The 25,206-nt window shown below is 32.5% G+C and overlaps 2 protein-coding genes across 2 annotated transcripts in view; both read left to right on the top strand.

Annotated features, from left to right (window-relative positions):
• The first annotated feature begins 5,665 nt into the window (after positions 1 to 5,665).
• On the top strand, positions 5,666 to 7,174 carry LOC107370712 (uncharacterized). Its single transcript, XM_015938681.3, has 2 exons — positions 5,666 to 5,785; positions 5,846 to 7,174. The coding sequence occupies exons 1-2, from the start codon at positions 5,736 to 5,738 to the stop codon at positions 7,113 to 7,115; spliced, it is 1,320 nt and encodes a 439-aa protein (XP_015794167.2). The 5' UTR covers positions 5,666 to 5,735; the 3' UTR covers positions 7,116 to 7,174.
• A 148-nt stretch (positions 7,175 to 7,322) lies between these two features.
• Positions 7,323 to 25,206, top strand: part of LOC107367546 (two pore potassium channel protein sup-9) — a 38,419-nt gene continuing 20,535 nt past the window's right edge. The window contains exons 1-2 of the mRNA XM_015935255.3: positions 7,323 to 7,860; positions 8,016 to 8,191. Coding sequence (XP_015790741.1) covers positions 7,578 to 7,860; positions 8,016 to 8,191 — 459 coding nt within the window. The 5' untranslated portion in view covers positions 7,323 to 7,577. The remainder of the gene's footprint in view (positions 7,861 to 8,015; positions 8,192 to 25,206) is intronic.

Below are 25,206 nucleotides of genomic sequence, written 5' to 3'. Positions count from 1 at the left end.
CATTCACACGTGAATGGCTAAAGGTTGCGAATTTATTTTGATTATTCAATGTTTGTCCCCATTTGACCTATTGATTGATTTCATCCCATCTACGAAAACACAAGTCTATGAGTTGACTATACTGAAAAATAAATATAATGTACCTTTAGACCTAAGCCTGTAACCTGATAATTTGTACCTCGAGCTAACTATTTTCATTTATCAATAAAAATCGAAAAATTAAATGAACCATAAATTTGCTCGCTATTTCAACATTCAGTCGATTTAATCATGCAAGTGAATCGCACAAAAACTTGAGAATCAATTAGTGACCTTTTAGATTCAATTTCAGTTTTATATTAATAGATTCAGTTTAAATAGAGTTTAATATTACAAAATTGTATTTATTGTTATCATTTATTGATTTGTTTGGCAAATTAAAAATTAATCGCCACCAAATTACTGTTGGGAAATCATACTTTATTTCAAAGCAATCAATCAAAAGGAACATATGTGTTACCGGATCTGGGATCAAATGTGACCTATCAAAGTAAATTATTTTAATACACAGTTTGAAAAATGTAAAACTATCTATTTCCATATTTAATAAATACTGACATACAAGTAAATAAACTAGGTCAGACGATCGCTCGCCAAAATCGGAGCGTCAGTAACGAATTGAATATTTTTTATTAGATTTAACAAAAAACGAAACTTAACTTCGAAAAAAGTCGATGCATAGTTTTGGTTAATGAATAGATTCAATTTATGAATTGGGCATCGAATGTATAATTCCTTTGCCACTATACATGTGGGGTTTTATTCAATATTTGTTTACTTTAAAACAAGTAAAATATTTTGGTTATAAAGATTGATAGCTGAGGTTTTTTGGGTTTACACTGAGAATACTTTCCCTGTCTATTGGGTGAGTTTGGATGAATGACTGAAGTTTACGACTGAAGGTGCGAAACGGGAATTTATGAGAAGTGGCGGAAATGAGACCAATACAAATGATAGGCAACAAAATTAACTTGAAATTACATTTAATGAACAGTCTAAGAGACCACAATATTTTCTAACTTTACTCATTGAGCGATGACGTCCGATTGCCTTACTTTTTTCTTGCTCTTCTTTCTAGAGCCTAAAATATCGATCTGCCATCTTGTTGATGTTAAAACATCAACCCATTGTTATACAGAGAAAAAGACGGTGAAGCGAAAGAAGATTCAACATTTCCAAGACGATTTTGTCGTAGTTAGAGCTATATTTTGATGACTATTATGATAATGATGTACGATCTACGATGATGTATCTTTTAGAAATTGAATCGAATATAACAATAATTTTCAAATGAACATCAAATGACCTTTAAAGTCGAAGGGAAAAATCCCGAAAAATGACCTTTGATGGTCGTTTTTTGATTTTCAGACCTGCAGCATGCTCTTAATCAGGCATGTTGCCAATATCAATTTCAGGACCTCAACCGTTTAGGAGATATCATAGTTACAAAAAATTGCTTTTGCATGAGTTTCAGAGTTTTTTGCCCCTTTTTGGCCAAGGTCAAAGGTCGAAATCCCGAAAAATGACGTGTGATGACCTTGAAAAGTTGATCGTTTCACTGTCTCAATATTTTCTGGCTAAGTGTCAAGTATCAAGTTTCTATGGTGTTTCATTCGTTAGATATCTTGTACACAGTAAAACAAAAAGTGGATTTTTGAAAAGGCATATCTGAGTTAAAATCTTCACTTCGTTTCACTACGCTCCGATAATAACTAAATTTATATCAAAAGATTTGATTAATAATTTTGTTCAAAACAATTTGGCGCCACAATGAACCAGGAAATCGACTCCCTAATGAATCTTGCGAATTTGACTAACTAATAGAAATCTTGTATATTCCGAAATTCGGAATCAGAAAAAAACACAATGTCTGTCTGCGTACATCTAACAATGTTCAATAGTATTTCCATGCATATACAACAGAAACACAATAGTTACAATGACTCGCTTCTACAACGCATTTCAGCTAATTTTCCCGTTGTAAATTGGCTATATCTTTGCTCCTGAGTGACCTAGAGGTTAGATATTTTGTTAATGGAAATTTGGGCGATACTCAATTGTCATATTTCAAGGTCAAGGTCATTCAAGGACATTGCGTTATTTGACCTCTAATTGATATTTGGAGGTCATTTTCTAAGAGTGCAAAAATTTTCATATTGGTTGATGCTTACTACGCGTTGGTATCTTAAACCGTTGAAAAGATAAATGCACTTTTCTTAAAACCAATTGATCGACACAGCAATGTGTAAACACCCATATCTTTTGACCAGAATAAGTTATGAACATGTCACTACCATCAATCAGTATGAAATTTTTTGCACTCTTAGAAAATGACCTCCAAATATCAATTAGAGGTCAAAAAACGCAATGACCTTGAATGACCTTGACCTTGAAATATGACAATTGAGTATCGCCCAAATTTCCATTAACAAAATATCTAACCTCTAGGTCACTCAGGAGCAAAGATATAGCCAATTTACAACGGGAAAATTAGCTGAAATGCCCTGTATTTATCTAACAATTCTGTAAGGATAGAAATCAAAATCATTGCTTCTTCAATTCGGCGCCACAACGAACCAGCTGTGAAGAGCTAGGTCAGATTAGTTATGCAAAAGGTTATTTTGTCTACTAGACGTAGTTTTGAAATCAAAAATTTTTTTGAAAAAAGGGCTTTTTTAAAGTAAATCAGCAACAAATAAACTCGCGACCAGGAGCTAATGGTGCAACCATCGAAGTGGTTCAAGAAAAAGAACAACCTGCGCGTAGCAAGGATGTTGGTCGTGATACAGAGCAACAGAGCGGCAATATTCAAGAGTCTTCAACCACAGATGCAAATCCACAAACTAAACGTGCTAGAGGTAGGCCAAGAAAAGTTGCTCCAGCTAATGGTACAATCATCGAAAAGGTTAAGGTAAGTTTGCATTCGTAAGAATATTTCGAGAAGATTTCGATGCAATATTTCAATTATTTCATTTTTTCATTAGGTTCCAGAGAACGAAAAATCACATTCAGCAAGTAGTAAGGATGTTGGTCGTGATACAGAGCAACAGAGCGGCAATATTCTAGACTCGGTTTTTGATAATCTGGCTTCCTTTGAAGATTTCTAACGATTTTTGGATGAGCAAGAAAATTTTGACAATTCCCCTTTGGCATTACTCTATGCGCTGGCCAAAAAAATATCTTCAGTTATGCGTGAGCTTACGGTCAAAGGACCTTTGATTATCCCTCCAGAGTTGTGTCAAAAAGAAAAAATTGAAAGGATGGATTTAGTCTTGAATAATGAAATCAAGAAAAGTTTTTATTATACAATAATCGATCGTAAAGGTGAGCTTTGGGAGCGTGAAGAAATAGATCGTGTCCTGCGGTATAAGTGTTCGATAGGAATCGGTGAAAATTATAAAAATTTCTGCTCAACATTAAAGGGATGTAAGCTCGAAAATGGAAAATGTCGTATCAACGTTAAAAGCGACCATGTTTTGAACCACATTCGAGGTCAGCTAGGATTTCGTTTTGATTGCTTTTATTGCGAAGGATGCAGAACTGCCAATATTAAACATTTTAAGAAGCATTATTTGCAGTTTCACTGGACGAGAGGATTTGATCCAGTTCAATTGTCTGAAGCTGAAACTGTGAATGATTCAGTGACTCGCCACGCGATCACCAGTGATCAAACTAATTTTTTGACCAACGGAGCTGAGAAAACAGACGTAATTTTGGAAGAAAAAAGATGTACAATGTCATTTTCGGAAATCGCTCACTACAATATACGAGGTCGAACTAAGGTCATAACATAACTTGAAAGTTAAATATTCGTACTGGTCAAGTCGCGTCATTCTGGCATATGTGCTTGGGTCCCTTGCCTACCGGTAAAAGCTTCTCAGCTGTGAAGTTTGTGCAGATGGTCTGTTTCCCCACCCTGTAGATGGTCTCTTTGAGCTCATCTACAGGGTGGGGAAAAAGTTTCTAGGCATTTTAGCTCCTCCTTCTAATGCATGTTGATGCTTATTATTGCATCAACTGCCTAGAAACTTTCTCCCCACCCTATACGGTTTGAGGTGGTTCGCACAAGATACATACGACAGTTTAAATGGTAAGTTAAATCTACAGGAAGGTTTACAGGCTGAGGTTAATATGGAGAAATGAGTCACATGATTAATCACTTGTTGCCCTTCAAGTAGACTACTTTTATGTGACCAATCTATTACCAGATCTTGATATTCATCTGTACTGAAATACTGATACAATTTGGAATACTGAGTTTCTTTTCCATTATACTTCTGTTTGTAGGCATAACTCTCAAAAAGTTAATGCTACACACCTCAGAATTGAACTATTGATCCAAATTGCAGAAAGCCGCAAATTTATGATGATCGGCCGCAGAGGCTTAAATGCGAACGCTCAAGTCATTCAAGGTCAATCCATTATTCGAGCTTGAATCGAACTTTGTAGGGCATTTTGTGCGAATAAAAAATTTTCGGATAGGTTAAGCCTTTTAAATGTTCATACTGGTCCAAGGATATGAGTGTTTCCATACCGTTGTGTTGATCAATTTGTTTTGAGAATAGTTCGGTTATCTTTCATATGAAAAGTGTTGTGAACATCTAACAAACAGAAACGATCTTAAATATTCCATCTCAGCAAATAACCTTGAAAACTTGCGTTATGGTTCTGCAATCTCTAGAAGCTCATGGTTTAAGTCTGTGATCTGTAGCATCAACCGTTCGAGAGATATGCCTATGCCTTTATATCAAACAGGTGTAAAATGAACAAGAAACTTTCGGTGTAAAAGACGAATTTATTGTAACATCAGGTCCAGAGGAATGTAAGGAAACAAAATCAACAGAATCAATTACAAGATGGCTTGGCAGTCGTGGTTCAGTTTCAAATCTAGATCTGATGGTAACTCTTACTTATGACTTGAATTTTAAATCGACTTCCCCTCCGACGTCCAGAGGTTTTGGCGGATAAGGAGGATTTCTTCAATTTTTTATTTTCATTGTTATCGTAATTTTAGGAAAGATACTCCTTTTTATCTGCGACACCCTTTACTTCTCCTGATACAATCATCGACGAAAAGTCATCAGTAATATCAGTTAGAATACTGCAATTTTTAATAACAAAATCGGAAAAAGATGTCATCACAAACTGCCAAGCAATAATAACAGAGTCGTTGATTATTGTAACAATCATCAACAGTTGTGAGTCAAATACAATTACAAACTAAATACCTGAACATGTTAGTCTTGCACGTCTTGTGGCTGCCTTTTCGGCCTCTCTAAATCTATGGCTCAATCATAAACATAAAAATATGACCAAAAAGCCCCTGAGATTCAAAAAACTCAATTTTAAACATTTCAATTTCATTTAAAATTTTAGTTTGAAAAAGAGTTAAAAATGCAAGTCTTTGATATGTAAAATATGCGAGAATCTGATTTATATTTCACAATTTAAATATTTGATTTTCTTGGCTCACTTTTTCAACACCAAAGAGTTTAATCAATCTTTTATCGCCAATGGTAATGCAACTTTTGTGTTTCCTAGACAACTCTAGTTTTCAAATTTTACCTAAGAGTTTGTCAATTTGGTTTAAAACCAGTCTCTAAACTTGATTTACCCACAAATATTGGCAGATCCAAACATTAACCATCTACCATTCCTCATCAACATTTTAACCTGTGTTTTAAAACTCAACAGCCATGGAGAAAGCTAACAAGCCATTCAAGATATTGATAACAGCAATGTTCGAGTAAGTATTACATAAAGATGTTTGAGTTTCAAAAGATATTAATAACAATTTCTTCCACAGTTTTGGTCATCTCAGCTCGTGTCTAGGAATTGGTTACTTTTTGGTTAAACGTGGTCATGAAGTGTATCTCGCTCATTTCCCAAAGTACAAGTCAATCATTGAAAGACAAGGAATGCAATTTATTTCACTTTATGACTATGCCGATGAAGGTGCAGAGTTGAGCGACGCTGTTCCTCGAAATTCAGTCAACTTTAAACCTCGTTTTGAGCGGTCATTGAAAATGGGTCCTTTTGAGTCTCTCAAAGAGCAGCTTGCAACTGGTGCTATCAATACTGGTTTCATTAAAATACTTGACAACTACATAACTGAAAATGATATTATGCACAAAATTGTTGATCAACTAAAGCCACACATTTGTCTCGTTGATTACCTTTACCCTTTACCTTGGATGTACTTAGTTGACTGTCCAGTTGTGCCAATCAAGTCAACCAACCCAGTTGGCCTTTACAGTCGTGGTCCACCACCAAACTCTGGATTTTCGGTTAAGGAATCAACAAAGCACTGGACCGAGTTTAAAGATATCAATAACGAAGTAAACATACTAATTTTGGAAAAGATTGTAGAGATTTTCAAACAATATGAAGTCCCACTCATTCACCGAGATCATGTTAAAGACCTTGGAATCTACATTTATCCCGAACCAATAGATTACCGTGAATTGGGTCCACCAAGAAATAGGTGGGTTCGACTTGATTCAGCTTTACGAGAACATGATACAGAAGAGTTTGAGATACCAGAGAAACTTAAAGATAAACCAGGAAAATTGATTTACATCTCAATGGGCACAATGGCTTCAACTGTAACTGAACTACTAACCATGATATTGACTCCATTGGCCAACTCACCTCATCGTTTCATCGTCTCAACAGGCCCTAATGGTGACTCAATCAAGCTATATGATAACATGTGGGGAGACAAGTTTGTCGACCAAATGGCCATTTTACCCAAAGTCGATTTATTCATAACTCATGGAGGAAGCAATTCGCTGATTGAAGCCTTAGCTGCTGGTGTACCATGTATAGTCATTCCTCAATTCGGTGATCAACCAGACAATGCTCAACGATTAGCCGATCTTGGTTTAGGTGTGAGATTAAACTTGCATGAATTTAGTGATGAGAAGCTACTAAAAGCCATTGAAGATGTGCTCAATGATGAAGAGCTTCATTCAAAGGTTACTCGAGCAAGTGAAAGGCTGAAAAGTACAGATTCAAGAGATAAAGTTATCTCGCTCATTGAAGAGCTGGCTGAAACCGGATCAGTACTATTTTAAAAGTTCATTTGTACTCATTTTTTAATCGTTTTTAATAAACTCTTTTAATGTGAAGCTAATCAACTCGCTGTCTCTCCTTGAAGCCACAACATCTGCAACTAGTTGCTCCAGTTTGATTGTTAGTCATCAGATGGAGACAGAGTGTTTTCTGGTGAATTTCAGTTCCCATGAACACTCAGCTTTATCATCACGAAAGTTTACTGTACAAATCGTTTTCTCCCTTTTCTCTTTCTCTCTCTCTCAAGATCAGTCTCAGTTTGACTCTGCCAGTTGAGGCAGTTTTATCAACTAGTGAACTGCGAGTTTAATAAAAAAACAAATTTGCCATTCTCATTGAATATAAATAAATGATAGGCAAACTCATGTATACTTACATAAATAGGGAAAATACAATTGGCTCGAGTTGTTTAACAATAGCGTTAAAGTTTGAGTTATGTTTTATAATATTGTGATTAAAGTGATATGAAGAGACAAAATATCCGAACTCTTTCACTGATTGTCTCAACGTTTACCTATTTGCTCGTTGGAGCTGCCATATTTGATGCCTTTGAATCGGAACATGAAGTTATCCAACGGAATGCCCTTGAAACCATCGAGTCAATGTTGAAACGTAAATACAACATGTCGGAACAAGATTTCAAAATATTGACCACAGTAGTGATTAAAAGTGTACCCCATAAAGCCGGAGTCCAATGGAAGTTCGAAGGAGCCTTTTATTTTGCTACAACAGTTTTAACAACAATAGGTAACTATCGATGAAACCCGACGCATTTCAACAGAAAAGATGAAAATGACCAAAGAAAAAAATTTGCTTTTCTCCAAACAGACGAGCTCAACAAGTCAAACTTGGACCCAAATTTGAACCAAATTTAAGCTAAAAATATTTTCCCTCTTTTCCAGGTTACGGACATTCAACTCCAGCCACGTGGGGAGGTAAAACATTTTGCATGTTTTATGCCCTTGCAGGAATACCTTTAGGATTAGTTATGTTTCAAAGTATTGGTGAACGTTTAAATACTTTTGTAGCATATTCATTGCGTTATTGTAAAAAGTGTTTCAAGATGAAAAAAAAGGAGGTAAGGAAAAAGTTTTTTTTTTTCTCTTTTCTTTATCGCTGCTTTTATCCAATGTGGACTGAACAGAAAGCTCATCAATCATGCAATTGTCAATAATGTTTTAATGCACTTTTACGACACTCAGTCTGGATATTGGTCAACACTGAATGACGAAAAAAACTGATTCTACTTCAAAGTATTTTGGTCAAACTCTTGATTGAACATTTCTTTTCAATTGTCCAATTTCAATCTCTACTTTTCATTTTCCAATCTTCATTGAAACTTTTCTCTCCTTTTTGCCGGCATTTCTCTGCATTCTTTTCCTCATGAAATGTTGAGATGAAAATTGATTTTCAATTAGACCATTGTTAACTAGATAATCAATAATGCCAGAGTTGCATTTTAATGTCATAATTTGTCTCAACTGTAAACTTTTCAGGTCAACTTTTATTCGAAAAAATTGAAATGGAAAAGTTAAAGTAACACAATTGTTGCCATTAATATCAATATCATTTGCAATGTTTGACTTCTGAAGGTGGACTAAATTTGTCGAGTAAAATTACACAAAATTAAAACGATAATGTTTCGAGAGGGAAAAGGAGAGAAAGAGAAGCAAAGAGTATCATTATTATCGATTTTTTGGCTCAGTTTCGTTTTTCTCCTTTTACTCTTCATCTCATGATACATCCTATTATGTCTGGAAAATTTGAGCTTTAAATGTTTCTTTTTTTGTTCCTTCTTTGCACAAAGTTTACTTTTTTACTATTCAGTTTCACCGTTTACACACCAAAGTGTTTTCAAGTTAATATACATTTGACTGTTGATTGGTTACCATCGAGAACTGGAGAAATCGAGAGAACGAAAAACATCATCAAAAGAGTTTAACTTTTTCTCTTCAACCAACACTGTTCATAACTTTTCTGTTTAACCTTTAATAACATGATATTTATTAACTCATGATGAGCAGATAACATTAAAGCAGAAAATTTATTTTTTTTACGAAGAGAAAAGTTCGAATTGTTTTTCAACTTTACTAATGAATATCCAATTGAAGTGAATTCAATTTAAACAAATTGATCATTCAAGTCAACATTGGTAACCTTTCAACAGCTTGCTTTCAGTCCATTATTTACATGGAACTTTTCATTGAACATTTTTTTTTACTTCGACAATTTGCATTCGATAGAAGAGTTGAAAAGAAGACTAAATATAAATTGTTATCATTATGATTGTCTGATAATGATGATGAACTTCATTCATTTTCTTTTCTCTCTTCATCGTTAAGTCTAATTACGTTTGGGTTGACTGTTCACTGATGAGTTAATAATTTCAACTTGAAAAGTTGCAGTTGTTTGTTTGCCTTTCAACAATCAAAACTGTTATTACCCTTTGCACATGATAACTTTAATGTTGAGAAGAGGAAAAGACGTGAAAAGATGAAACAAGGAACAAAAAAAAGTCAATCTAAATTCAAATGCAAGTTGATTTGAATGATAAAAGGACAATTACGAATCTTGCTATTCCATCAGTTTAAAGTAAAAAAAAGGTAACAACTGAAAGAAGAAAATCTTTATAATTCAAGTTTAACGTGATTAAAGTGGCTTCCAAATTTATTTAACAATTTAAATGAAGAGTTGACTCAAAGAGAAATTTACGTTCGAAAGATTCAAATATGAATCTATTAAATTCAGCAGACATTTGGAACTTTCATGGAAATTCTAATTTGAATTTTCCTTTTCTCATTTTCCAATTTCCAATTTCTGCTTCACTCCAAGACACTACAAGTTGAGTAAAAGCTCAATTTCGAGCGAATTTTTTTTCGATTTTTGACTTTTCTTCAAAAGCTATTCCAAGAGTAAAATAACAATTGATTTTGAGGTTCTTTCCATGTCAAGAATTTTTCATTGAAATGGAATGATTAATTGAAACAAGTTGCTTGACTCACGGGCATTTCAGCAACAGTTCAGAAGAGGTCAAGGTTTTCATGGTCAAAAAGAAATTTTGTTTTCTTTCGAAGAAACTTGTTGAAGGAAAACAAATATTTATTGGAAATGAACATTTTCTACTTCAAGTGTAATTTAATGTCGTACCATTTTGATTTTTCATGTGAATACACTTCTTGCTGCTCAATTTTGCCATTTCTTTTTTCAACTTTTCAGATAATTCTATTCAAATTTCTTGTCATGATGAATAAGGGATTGGAAATAAAGCCTTCAAGGCACAAAGTGAATGTTATTTTTATTCAGCTCGTTTCAACTTTTCATTTTCCTCTTTTGCCTCTTTCCATGCTCTTCTTTTTCAACTAGTTTTGCCGTTAGCATCAACTTTATATGTTCAGAGTTTCAATGTCAATTTGAACCGAATGGAATGGCGAATGATAACTTGAAAACTCAAACATAAATCTTTATGACGGACCATCAAGATATTCAAATGATTCTTTTCATCTTTGAATACATAAGTGTATGAAAGTTTCTCTTGCCAACATGGTTCTAAAGAGAAATGAACTTTTGGAAAGAAAAGGTTCTTTAAATTTTTCGTCTTTTGTTCCATTTCAATTCAATTTTATTTGAATTTAATGTCTTCCAGCAAAGGTTAACAATTTTTTTCCTTTTGTTACTCCTTTTGTGTGCTGCCAGTTTCAGTGGAAATAAGAAGTCCAAATGTATTCATTTAGTCTACTTTTTGTTTTTTTGTTCATCCTTGAAAATTCTGAGAGAAAATGTTTCATCAAATATTTAGCTGAATGCCAGAGAATGGAAAAGGAAATTACTGTTGAAATTAGTTTTTCTTTCATTTTACTCAGTTATGCTCAGTTTTATTATTACTTTTTACTATCATGATAATGAGCTGCTTTGTGAAACCCACAGAGAACTCACGATTTAGTCGTTTTATTTTACTTTGATTGCCTTGATGAAAAGATGTTTAAATTCATCATCAATTATTTTGTTATTTAAAGTTATTCAAACTTGAGAAGGAAATTTTCTGTTTTATGCAAAATGATCAGACTATAGCTGGGAGTGAAACTGCCAATGGAACTGGGAGTAAAACTTGGAGCAAGACTGGGAGTTGAACAGAGAGATTTGCTGGGAGTTTTTCATATTCGATGGATAAATATTCGACATTGTTCAGTCTATACTGAAAACTGTCACTCAACTGAATTTGCATTTCAACAGAAGCTTTTATCTGCATTATCATGTTAAATATTACAGAAGTTATCATTTTGATCATCACTGGCAAGCTTACATTGACAATAATCTCGACTCAATGGATAGCATTTTCCGTGCATTTCGTATCCATTTTTCCGGGTTAAAGAATGAGCTTCAGCAGTGAAAATATCTTGATAATACATGTAATCGTCTTATTGATCCCTTGATAACCAACAAGATAATAAAATGTAATAAAAAATGTTGAGAATAGGAATAAAAAAAAACTTGACTGAGCATATGAAAATAAGCTATTGGAAGCAAAGAAATGCCAGTAAAAAAAGCAATGACCAGATGCACTCCCAGTTTAAATAAACAAGATAAATATTCTTAGGAATTTTTCATAATATTAAATACAATCGCATCACCAAATGATTTTGCAACTTGAAATTCAAGTTATTTTCTGCTCGTTTGAAGGCAACAATTTTGAATTGGATTCCCTGTCTGTCTACTTGGAGTCAACCAACTCTTGATCAGATAATGAAAATTTGCTGGGAGTGAAAGGTGGAAAAAGTTGGAAACGAGAAATACAAAAGATGAATGTATTCTTAAATCTCTTATCTGACGAGTAAAAGTTTATCCACATGAATGGTGCAACTCTTATTTATATATCATTATTATTATTATTATTATTATTACTATTATGATTACTATTATCATCATCTTTTATCATAATGTTGCATTGAGTTATCTTTTGTTCCAATTCCCTTTGACATTCATTTCATGACAGTGAAATAAAAACAAGGAAGCGAGAGAAAGAGCAGAACAGAAGAGCAGAAAAAAATGAAAGTAAAATATCACAATCCAAAAAGGACATGTTCATATTTCTTTTTTATCTTTACCCTGGCTGAATATATTCACCAAATGCTCGATAGAATATCGATCAAAAATTGAAGGCAACAGTCACAAGAATATATTTATATAAATATGATATGATAATAGCAATGATAATGATTACTATGATTGAGAATCGTGATCAAGATGCTTCTACAAATGAAAGGTAAACATTTTTCACTCCCAGCTCTTTAGTCATCAGAACAATCCAAATCATTTTTTGCCTCCAACATTTTCTCAGCCAATTCCTTATCAAGAGTATGATAATGATTATGATTACAATGATAATCATTGGTTTATTCACAATTCATATCGAAATTCACTCCGAATAAAAAATGAGCAACGAAAAGAGACTTTTTCATGTTGAGCAATATTACAAATTTCTTCGGTCGTTCGCTTTTCGAGATTTTCTTTGAATAGCACCATGAGGTCACTAGAGGGCAGGACACGATGGAAAGTTCATTGATGATGATTTTACGAAAATGATGAAAACTCTATCCAAAGATGATTGATCTTCTGGGAGCATCAATTTCCTCTTTTATCTTCGCTCAGTTTTCGTCTTTTTTTGTTTTCTTTTCCTATCATCGCAATCTATCCTTACATTTATTTATTTTCCCTCCAAACATCATCATCATCATCATCGTTATCATCTTTTTATTCATCGGTTTTTCTGTTACTTTCTAATGCATAAGTTACAATATTCGCCTCACTTGTTTTTTTCTCTCTTTTTATCAACTCAATTCTGTCTTTTCATGTTTCATTTTGTTGTGTCAATTCTGGATCTCTTTTATTCCATTTTTTTCTTGCTCTTTCTTCCACTGTTACTCATCTTTGCTCCTTTGAATGTTGCTTGAATCGGATAAAGGAAAAGAGTTTGATAGAAACAATGATATTTTTGTCTTAAACTATTAACCTGAATGTTATATCTTCTTTTACTTTCGCCTTTGCTCTAGCTTTTTACTTTCTTGTTATCACCCAAAAACTAATATCATCAATACCAATCTCTAAACACCTTTTATCAAATGAAATTATCAATCTTCCCATCCTTTTCATTCAGTTGATTGAATTTATCTTTGCCTTTTTTCCCATCTTTCTTCACCTTCTTTGATTACTTTTACTCCCAGTTATTTTATCACTCTCACTGTTATAGTTATTATCGTCATTTCGTGTAAAGATAAACTAAAATAAACAATGTGCAAGATACAGAATGAACAATCTAATTAATCTTGGGATAACTGAAAAAAAAACAAAGATGTAATGGACAGTTGATGAGATGATCAAACAAGTTGAACAAAAATATTGCCCTGAAAATGATGAGATAGCAGTTGAGCAATAGACTGGTCAACTTTATCATTAAAACTAGATAAACATAAAAGTCTATTCATAACTGCTATGTTTCACATGCAATTCATCACAACTCTATCAGTTAAACGCTCAAAACTAGATGAGCAGTGAAGTGGCGTAGCTTGAGCGTAATGTCCGAAAAAAAACGATCTTCGATGCAAAGGTTAATTTCGAATGGAACTTTAGTTTTTAGTTTACTTTCTTAAATCTTACATTTGAAGTGCTCTTGTTTCGACAGAATTTCTGGATTTGATGATTTTCCAATATTGAGTGATTGGCTGTGGCAATGTTTATACGAAAACCTTCGCCTTGTTACAGCTAAGTTTTTTGTTTATCTTTGTTTTGATGTTATGAAGGGTTAAGAGATTTATCCAGACGAATATTTAATTTTACCAAAATTTTTGTTCCTTTTTGCATTTCTCGTAAATAAACAGAGATTCATTTTGCATGATTGATTACATGAGTGGAAACCTCGATGCAACTTGTGCATCCAAATTGACCAGTGATTTTGCTTCTTCTTTACATGAATAATCGATGCAAGCCATCAAATGAATCGGCATTCATCTCAATATTGGAATAAATTTGCTTTCAATTCCAACCCAAACATTGTGATGTTTTTCAAATGGCAAATTTTGAATCATTTTTTTCTCTTCTCATCTTCTCCAAACTGACCAACCATTAATCTTTATAAAAAGAGCCAAGAAAAGAAAATGATTTTGTGAGTGAAAATTGTTTCAAGATTGAACAATGGTTATCCAAACAGAAATGAAATCGTAAATATTGGAAATGCTTGGATTGAGATAACTTTAAATTTACGATGTCTGTCAAAACAATCATGTTTGATGTTAAACAATATCAAAAGGCTGTTGTGAAAAGGCAAAGCAAAGAAGTATCAAGTTGCAAGTCAATAATGAGTTTCCCAAGAAAAAGGACCATCAAGTTGGGTAAACAGCGAGCAACAGCAAATGAAATGGATTATCAAAATCATCTCACAAGATTGGCGTCATGAAAAGAAAAGTCTGTCAAAATGTTCAACTTTTGATTGCAACGTTTCCCTGTTTCCAGTCAAGAATGTCTGATGTTGGAAGAAAAAAACAAAAATTTGTAGCTTTTGGGTATTCCTTGAAAATCTGCAGTCAAAACTGTTTGAATTAAACTGATCAGTTTCAACATTGTTCAATCTCGAGTCACCCTGTGATCGTCAATGGTTATTGAAAGTTGACAAGAAGTTGAATAACAAGAAATTGTGAATCAAAAAGAGAAAAGTGAAGACAGAAAAAAAAAGTTTTCTTCTTCATCTTATTCTTTCCTCAGTCACAGGGAAGAAAAAAAAAGATGAAGAAAAAATGGGAACCTCAAATATTACAAAAGTAACCTCAAAAACCTGGTAAAGCTATTCTGTCAAGCGTAATGTGATATATCTCAATCTCCTTTTTTTGGAGCAATTTTTTTCTTCCTTCCTTTCTTCTTCAATCATCTCACATTTCATCTGGAATATATCTACAAATAATGATAATAATAGTAATAATAATAATGATGATGATATTAAACATTATTGCCTGGATGTATAAACACATTTCAACACCTTTATTTTTGGAAATCGTTTCCGTTCTTCAAGTTATCTTGCTTCGAACAAGTTTACTTTATTTCCATCATCATTATCGCCTTGGTTAAACTTGATTTATGCAGCTAAACTAATTGTCTTCTATTGAATCATTAACCAAAATTGAAAGGTTAAAATTCGATGGAACCTTTTCTTTTCCTTTACTTTTCCTTTTTCTTTCAATTGTTTAGTTTTGCGAATCAATTTCTTCTTTTGCCAGTTTTACTTGTAAAGTAAATGTCAATATTCATGTTACAAACTTATCTTTCGATTAATAATGCACTTTGATAAATAAATGTTTATACACTTGGATATAATGTGGAGACAAATATTTAATTTGTCTTCGATAATGATACTTGATGGTTGCAATCATAATGGTGAAAAGGAAACTTTAACCAACTACAATTGATTGGTCGAGTGGTAAATGATTTCATGGAAATGAGAAAATTGAAGGTAAATTATTCAAGAAAACATTTTCAAGAGTCAATCAATTATTGAATCTACTGATAACTTTACCTCAAATAACCTTATTAGAATAAAATTGAGAGATTCGCCCAATTGTTCAATAATCATTTAGACTTGTGTCTATTAATATTTAACAATTGTTACCTCAAAGATTATTATTTGTATTGTCACTCTAAATCTCTGTTGATGGGTTAACACTCAATAGCTGGAACATGACCCAAAAGTCTATTGATTGTAACGAAGACTTTTGTCGAGTCGACAGTTTCCAAGTAAACACAATTTTCTATCAAATTCAGCGATTGCAGAATATGAAATTCCATACAAAAGTCTCATTCGCAATCCAAACTTGTTCTGAATCTCTTCATTGGTGATGTTCAAACTGAAGCCCAAAGTTTTTAGTTGCTTTGACTTTAGCCTCAAAAATAATTTTCGGCTCTTCACAAGAAACTATACAAATTGAAATAGGAATGGATGCAATTTCATTTACTTTATTGACTGATTTTTTCTTATTAAATCGATGAGAACTGAACATTTGCAGAGAAATGAAATGAATTGAACAAAAAGATGAGTGATATGAGAAACAATTAATTGTTGGTTCGCATCATCGATTAGTTTCCTTAAAACAGTCAATTATTTTTCCAATCAAAGCCAAATTGATGCCTTGTATAACATTGATCATTGCTAATTGTACAAAATCTCATTAAGATTATTAGATTACAAAATTGACTCGAAATTTCAAGACTTATTACAGATAATGATTTTCGCAATTAAACCTTTTCCATCGTAATGGAGTTAAAAATAAAATTTGATGAAAGAAGGGAAAAACGCATTAAATTGAACAAAATCAAGATGGATGAGCAACAAACGAAAAGATGCAAAGTAAAGTTGAAAAGTTTTTTTTTAAAAAAAAGAAAGTCTAAAGTGTAGAAATTTTGAAAGTTCAAATATTCATTTGAGCTGCAAGTAAATGATTCAATGTTGGGAGAAAAGAGGAAAAAATTGAAAGGCAAAAGGTAAGAATTGGGTTGTGAATAAGAAGGAAGGGGAAAGGTAAACAAGAATCAAAAGAATGCCGTCAAGGAGGGAAAAAGCAAGAGGGAAAATATTGCATATCACAATGAGGTGAAGAATTTTTCTTTTCACAATTTTTTCGAATTTTGTTTGACATGTTTTACTCTTTCCATCATTTCAATAGACAATGTTTTTATGTGCTATTTTATTGATGCCTTTTACAGTTTATATCTTTTCTTGCTCATTCTGTTTGCTTCTTGCAATGTTTATCACATGTTTTTTATATGAACAAATATATAATTTTATGTTCATCTTGGAGTGAAGAAGAGAAGAAATTTATTTTCTTTGAAAAAAAGAGCAAAATTTTGTTTCACATTTCTTTCCTTTTCTACATTCATTTGGTAATCGAATAAGTGAACAACTATTTACCATGAAAAAGATAAAGATATTCATAAGAGTTGCTCAGCATTTCTTTTTAACCTCTCAACAGATGATGATATTGAAATGAAGGCAAAATGATGAAATGATGAAAATGTAAACAAGATAAAGTTTGTTTTGTTATTGAATCAAATTTAGAGTAAATTTTTATCCTCTTTAAAATTGAATGGCAAATTGCAAGAATGAATAATGATCAGAAACAGTTGAATGTTGAATCATTATCATGTTCATTTTGCCTTCATTTCAATGCAAAAGATTATGATACAAAAGAGTGTAACCTTGAGATTTGAATTTTGATTCCAAGTTTATTGATGAGCAAAAAAGTTGATACAAAATTTTTCCATTTTTTGTGCCAATTTCCTCATTTTTCGTCATGAATTTTTTTCTTCCTTCTTCCAAGCTGGTTAAAAGGTTCAACGACAGTGAGTCGAGTGTTACCTTGTTTATTTAAATATTGAAAAGGTTTTGAATAATGATTCTGTTTCGTTTGCTTGATACAGTTTCTATTATTATTTATCATTCCCAGTCAACCATCAATCATCCAGTTATGTCAAAGAATTGAACGATTGACAGAGTTTTAGGTAAAGGTAAGGGTAAACAATCAAGTTAAGTAATATTTTAAGACGGAAAATGGAGAGAAAAATGTTTCGAAGCAACGAAATTTCCATCAAAATGAATATTGACTGGGAGTGATTTGAGAAAATACAATTTTCGTTTCAACCTTTTTTTCATAACACTTTATGTTTAGCTAATGTGAAAGTTGAGTCGAGATTGAATCGTCAAGATAATCGAGGAAATGATGTTTGTCTATTCAATATCATTCAATATCACTGGGAGTGAAGTCACTCCCAGGTGAATAGCTTTGATGACTTGACGTGTCAATATCGAAGAACTTTTCAATTATTTATTTCGATAATTAATATGAAAAGGAATTGCTGGGATTGAATATTTTCTGTCAGTTGGTCACGTTGGGATGGACTGGGAGTGAAGGTGAGATAAGGTAGCATTTCTCATAGGCTGACTGTGATCACTATCTGCCTTGGTTTGTACGTGCTTCTTAGCTTCAATGGAAGGATGAGTGTGATGGCTCAGGGAGGAATAATGGGAATGAAAAGGAAATAATAATTCAGATAATGATGACAAAGTGAACTAATAGGTATATTAAACATATTTCTTGGTTGCACAAAAAAGAAGAAGAAAAAAGCAGAAAAATTGTTTTAATGGATTTCGTTACTTTTTGCTTTTTTCTCATGAACATGGACAATTTACGCCGGAAATCCGTCGAGATTCACTCAAGGAATCAGCAACTTCAACTTAGTCGTCTTGATGGTATCAAAGACAAGCATTTTGCTGAGAGAAAAAAAAATAAAAGTTGAATATTTTTTTGCTCTTCTTTTTTCTTCCACCTTCTCAATGAATTTGTGACTCTTTTTCATCTTATTTTATCTGTACTTTTCGTTCAACTTGTAGGTTCACTGGTCAACAAAATCCTTGTTTGTGCTTTTTTGTCTCTTTATTTGATTCGAAGGAAAAAAAGTAGAGTAAAGAAAAGATAATTTTTTTCTCGTTTTTTACTATCCCACTGAGTTTCTTGTGTTTATTTATTTTCCTTGCTTTGTCATTATCAAGTAATTGAAGTGAAACTCTGACTTGAATTATTACTTTTCATCTCTCATTTCAACATGTTCCTCAACTTCCCTCAAGCAATGGATGATGGAAAAGAAAACAATTGAAATGAATTGAAATAGCGTTCTGTTAAATGTTCAATTCGAGTTTACTTCTGAGGTTGTATTCGAGATTCATGGAAAACAAGTTTGACTCGAATCGAAATCAACTTAAATTCAAATTGCGAAAAAAGTTATTCTGATTAAGTTTCATCGATTCACTCAGCCAAATTGCAGCGAAAATCGATCGAAAGAAAACTGAATGAAATATTAAAAAGCTATTCGGCAGCAAATTAATTATCGAAATGAAATATTGAGAAAAGAGTTCAATAACTTTTCAAATGTGTTCGAAATTCATTGTTAAAGATTGAACATGATCAGAATTTGTCTCGCAGTTGCAGACGAAAAAGTTTGGTCTTGTTTTGTGTTGAGTCAAATTCTTGTGAGAAGTTTTTTTGATTTGGAATTTTGTTAACCAGAAAGTAAAATCGGAAATACATTAAATCAGTTTAAAAAATGGTAATTCAATTTGACCTGGAAATCTTATTGTCAAATATCGACGAGTGAATATTTGGGGAACAAAGAATAAGAAAGAGACAAAATAATCAGTTCATGAAAGGTGAAAAGCAAAAAGAGAAAGATAAGAAATAAAGAACAAAAAAAGATTATTCTTTAATGTTACGGGTGAATAGAATCTATAAAATGAAATTGGAAATGGAAATGTTGAATGAACAAAAAGAATAGAAAAAAAGAGGAAATTGAAAAAATTAATTTCTATTTTGAATGGAAACGAAAAAAGAAGGTAAAAAGTAACAGTTACAAGGTTCAAAAACTTCAACTCGATGTTATTCACTTTTCATTTCAACAGCGAAAATGATGAAATATAAATGAGCGAACGAATAAAAGACCTTTATGATCGAGAAAATAATGAATCGAAAATATCTTCCGAAAGACGAAACATCGAAAGATCGCCAAATAACTCTAAATTTTCGTAAGCCTGAGTTCGAAATTTTAGAAATCGAAAGCAAAGAAAAAGGAAATTTTTTATCGATGATTTTGATCGTACCGTTGATGCTTTTAAGCATTCGAATATTTCCTTCTTTCGAAACATTTTGAGACACTCCTTAGTTAACGAAAGTATTCACTGGAAAAGTGCTAAGTTTGGATGATAAATGATGCTAAATGTTGAGATAAAATAGTGTAGCTAAGATCAACTTTCATGTTCTTGCTTTTGCAAAATACTGAAACACTTGGAATATCTTATAGTTAATGATAACAAGGAATAATAAAAGTGATAACATGGTTAAGCAAAAGGATGAAATATCTATTTCAGTAACGATAACAATAAATTTGTAACCAAATCGAACAAAATGAGTGAAAACGAGACGAAATTGTCAACTTTTCAGTTTCGATGCATTCCGAGTTATTCAGACTGGGAGTTTTTTGACATCCAAATATTCAAGTGTTGACACAACGAAAAGTCTGAAAAATTGTTTTGATTTAACGAGCAGAAAAATTTCTTTTTTTGTTTCTTTCTTTTATTCCAAATTGTTCACTCTTGTTGGTAACAAAATTCCTTGAGTATTAATGGGAGTTTTGGTGAATGTTGAAGAAAAGTGTTTGTCCAAGATAAGAGAAAGAAGAAAAAGAAAAGAAGAGAAAAAAGCAAAACAGATTCAATTAAAGTGGAAACAAAAATGGTGATGAAAGTTAAAGTTGACTGTTAAGGTGATTCAAAGTGATTCATATCATTTACATGCATTTATTATGCAGCTCATGGTTTACTTTAGTTGTTGCTGTTCATCAATATAATTAACTGTGGTCAGTTGAGCCATTTATTGAGCCAAAACGTAATTGTTGAGATGACAAAGACTGGGAATGGTGGAAAGACAACGAAGGTTAGAAGGTGATGCCAAAGTGAGAAGAGTAAATACGATTTGGAATCAAGTCTAAGAGCATCTAAACTGAATGTACCCTTGGGAAGGTGACAACTGTCAATATGAATGATAAAAGATGTGCAACTGAAATGGTGATAAACTGAATATTAGAGTAAATATCGTGACAAACAATAATGCGACAAATTGAGCAATTGATTCCGAGTTGAATCGGAAAAGTCATTTACAATTACACTGCAGATATGAGATGATTAAACAGATATTGATATGGGAGAATCGTCGATTTTCCAGACCAATCTTCAGGTCGAAAAATTAATAGACTGAACTCGCTCAGTCTCTGGCTTAAGTAACTCTCGACGCAGCCTGATCCACGCTCAGTTCCAGTTATTGATGCTTTTGGCTGTTACAGCCTCATGAGCTTGCTAGCATCCAACGACTTTTTGAAGCCGATTGCGATCGAAATAAAAGAATCCAAATACTCGCAAAAGAGTGCAATAGAAATATTTTGTTCTCAAAATGAGCAGGAAGGAAAGGTGGGAAATAAGATGGATCGTGAAAGGGAACTACTAATTAAAAACTTTGAGAAGTGAGTGAACTCCGCACATTTAAGCTTCTTAAAGGGTGTTGCGTGTTATTCTTGCCAGTTATCTCATCCGAATGGAGATTAAACAACTGATAAAGATGAAGATGTCCAATGGAAATCTTATAAATCTCCATTGAGATAAGATAACTGGCAAGAATAACGCGCAACACCCTTTAGTTTAATCTCGTTTTTTTGGTGGAATTTCATTTCTGTTTTTACTCTTTTGTTGTTGTTTTATGCCATGAATTTTTGTCTTCATTTTCAGCTTATCGAGTCATCATCAGTTTACCACGCCTTTAACAGATCATTTAAAAGTTTATCATCGCCATCATCATAATCATCATTCTTGTCATCTTTATCATTGGACAGTAGAAAAAAGAAGCTTGAAAAGGTTCGTTTTTTACTCTCGCTCTTTCAGCGAAACAAAAAACTACTTTTGGCAGCTCAAAGTATTATAACTGGGAGTGACAAGAAACTGGGAGTGATTCTTTAAAGATAATCATTAATTCTGTTGAAAAGGATGAAATGGAATTTTTGCTCTACTTCTTCGTTCCTAGTCTTTCTTTTTCTTTCTCCTTGTGCTTTACCATGATCACTTGAAACGCATTACATGGTAAAATGATATTGGGAGGGAAAAAGCTTTGCCTTTGCTTGATGATAATGGGGTTGAGTAAGATGACTATAATGATGATGGAAGATCAAGTTGACGAAAAGTATTTGTGAGTTAAATTGAATGAAGGAAGAGAAAAGTAGCCAAAGAATTTATCAAATTTTAAGCCTGTAATAAGAAGCTTCAGGATAACACAGACTGTGTGACATGGAAATGCTTGTAATATTATATCAAAATTGATCAGTTAAATAATTATCCAAGTATGCGTATCAACCATTGGATGGGAAAAGGGTAACATTAAGAAGACTCTTGTCTCAGGTCACATTAGAAGCAGAGTCATAATACATTTTATCGAAAAGAGTGAAATAGAAACTTCATTTTCGATTACAAGCTGAGCAAATGAACGCACTAAACTCGACTTGAAGACTGGAATTTAGCTGAAGTAAAGAGACAAAAAATAATAAGGAAATACTCATTTGCTTTTTCGAGTTTCTTCACTTTTTCAACTTTTCTGTTCAATCTGAATAGGATGATAACAGATCAATAGAGTTTCTTTTTTTCTCAATTTTTCTTTTTCTTTTTTTGTTCAGTAGAGATTAAGGTCACTGGGTATTTCCAAGACAGTCTCTTGAACATACTCTGATGAATTGAACAGGAAATGGTTCAGGTTTTGAATTTCATGAGACTTCAAGGTGCATCATTATCAGCTGAACATGAATCTTATTTTTGCAACATAATGATGATGTGAATAGATTTTGAGACTTTTTGACTTTACCTTTTCACCTTTACTGTAACAGGTTATTATTTTCATTACTGGAAAGCAAGTCCATGGAAAAGCAAATAGAATGAAAAATGAGATTTGAATCGAGGAGAAGAAGAAGAAAAATCTGTAAATAAATGAATGCAAAGTACAAGATGATAACTTGCTTTTCAGTACATTTGATTTGCGCTCAACAATATTGAAACTCAAATTAAAGGATGAAAGAGGAAAGAAAGAAATAAAGATGAAATTGTAATCCCATGATAAAAGAGAAAGAAAATCCGAGGAAATAAACAGTAAAAAATTGAGAGCAAAACAAAGGTAATCCAATTGATGGTTGAATATGATTAACCGATGAGAAGCAATTTGCACGCAAGGATAAAGAGAAACATTTGATTGGATTAACAAATGAAATATTCATCTCAAGTTTTATTGTATTTTTTTCAAGCAAAAAACTCTTTTCTAGTTTAGTCGGATTAGAATGAATTTTCAATTTTACTTCACCAGACAAGATGGATTGAACCTTGAACTTATCCAGACAAATCTAAAGTCATTAACCTTGCAGTTTCGGTAATCCTGTTCATGTAATGATCCGTGAGGCTCGGCACAGGGAAACTCAATGAAAACGCGAAAATCGTAAATGAAACAAATTTTCTTTTATCGATTTCTAAATTTCATCAAATTCGTTACCTTTCATTTGCCATCGAATTTGGCATTTTACAAAGTTCGCCCGTTTCAATGTTCTTATTATATTCGAATGCTACTTTTCGAATGTTATATCGATCAATTTTTTCTTGATTTTCTAATTTTCGATTGATTCTTGCATCAAGCAATCGAATCAATTTTTCAGTTTCAATTGTTTGATTTTTTCGTTCAAACTTTGTGTCTGAAGAGTTCTTTGGTGAACTTAAATGGTGACGAATTTTATAGACAAGAGTTTTCACACTTTTTATTTTCTCTGATTTTCCATTTGGCTTTTTGATCGTCGACTGTTGGAATGTCCTGCTTTCGATTTCAATGTTTCATTCTTTGTGAGTTTCTTTTAAAAATGTTGCATTTTTGATTTTCTCCTGAACTTTTTTGCAAAGTTTATTCGATTTTTGGAAAAGTTATTGAATTTGCAACAGAAAAAACTAAAGATTGAAAAAAAGAAAATTCAACCTTCTCATTGATTCAATTTATCTGATTTCACCGATAACATGGAATAAGGTTAAACACATTATGCACACATGAAGAAGCGAACATGAGTTTGAATATTTTCCAGCCATCATCTTGTTATCAGTTTTTTACATTCAAGAGCAGATGCAGCAACAGGGTATTCGCTTGTTTCCAACTGAATCACAAGTTGCAAGGCAAAGGAGAGAAGAAGAGAAAACAATGTTCAATAGAGTTCTGGAATCGAAAGGTGAAACAGAAAGAAGAGGAGCAAGAAAAAGAAAGGCAAAATTACATGAATAAAAAAGTACATGAACAAAGAGATATTTTCTTCCATTATATCCAATGTCATCACCAGAATTTTTAGTTCCCAAATTTGATTCTGAGTCAAACAGAGCGAAGGAAAGAAAGAGAAAAGGAAACGAAAAGAATGGGAAAAAAATATGAAAATAATAACGCAAACGAATAGAGAGAAAGAGAAAAAAGAGAAAAGTTCCAAACCAATAATGGGCATCAGATGAGAATGATAATTTGATGGGAAAAGAATCGTTTTCATCTATTCGTTTATCTAAAACTAGAATGTTTACCAAGCGAGAAATGAAAAGATGGAGAATTTTCAAGAATATTTTCCAATGAATCTTGTGAAGAAAAGAAAATGAATTTTCGTTTTTTCTTTCAATTCCCTTTTTCCTCTTGAAAAATATCAACAATTGAAGATTTAATCATTCAGAGGAGCAAATTGAGTATCAGAGTTGAAATTAGTTCATCCATTTTACCTCGACATTCATTATTTTCACTCAACTTTTCACCACAACTTTTCAATTATCTCATCATGTTGATTCTTCGCTTGCTTCATCTTTACATTATTCGAGTCAGAGGAACGTTAATTGTTGATGAACATTGAAGTGCAATGAGGAAGCTTGTTAGTCCATGAGAAGTGAGCCAGATCTTGGAATGGATAAAAAAACACTTTAAAAATGATGTGAAATAAACTTGAGAAAAGTAATATTCTTAAAAAATTGAGAAAAGAATCCCACAAAAGAACCAGTCAAGTTTTTTCTTTGATAGAAGAAGGAAAAAAACGAAAAGAAAAAAGAATGAAAATGATGTCGATGATGAAAAGAAAATGGCGAAAAAAGAAAATGAAAAGAATGAAAGGAATAAGGTTGATGGAGAATAATTTTTTCCCGCTTTTAACCAACTCAAATGTTCTGTTTTGAAATGAAGAAAAGTTTTTTTCTCTCTCTCTCTGTTGTTCACAAAGAATACAAAGGAATTAATAGTTGAATGAATTTGATAACAGTTAATGAACTAATTAGACCAACAATGATAATGGTTTGTAACAAATTTGGTTTCATTCAAATTCAGTGATAACTTTTAATTGAACAGATGAGAGAGATAAAAAGAGCTAATATTCAGCAAATAACATCATTATTGTTCAGAGAATTGAAAAAATGCTTCATTAAGAACA

The sequence above is a fragment of the Tetranychus urticae genome, chromosome 2 (genome assembly GCF_039701765.1).
Source record: "Tetranychus urticae isolate SD_2017Ah chromosome 2, NJAU_TeUrti_SD_1.0, whole genome shotgun sequence".
NCBI lineage: Eukaryota > Metazoa > Arthropoda > Arachnida > Trombidiformes > Tetranychidae > Tetranychus > Tetranychus urticae.
This window is presented reverse-complemented; position numbering and strand designations above follow the sequence as displayed.

Excerpts from the sequence above, each read along its gene's own strand:
- LOC107370712 (XM_015938681.3), top strand. The coding sequence starts at position 5,736 with ATGGAGAAAGCTAACAAGCCATTCAAGATATTGATAACAGCAATGTTC. Across the intron at positions 5,786-5,845 it reads TTGATAACAGCAATGTTCGA|TTTTGGTCATCTCAGCTCGT; the intron begins GTAAGTATTACA and ends TTTCTTCCACAG.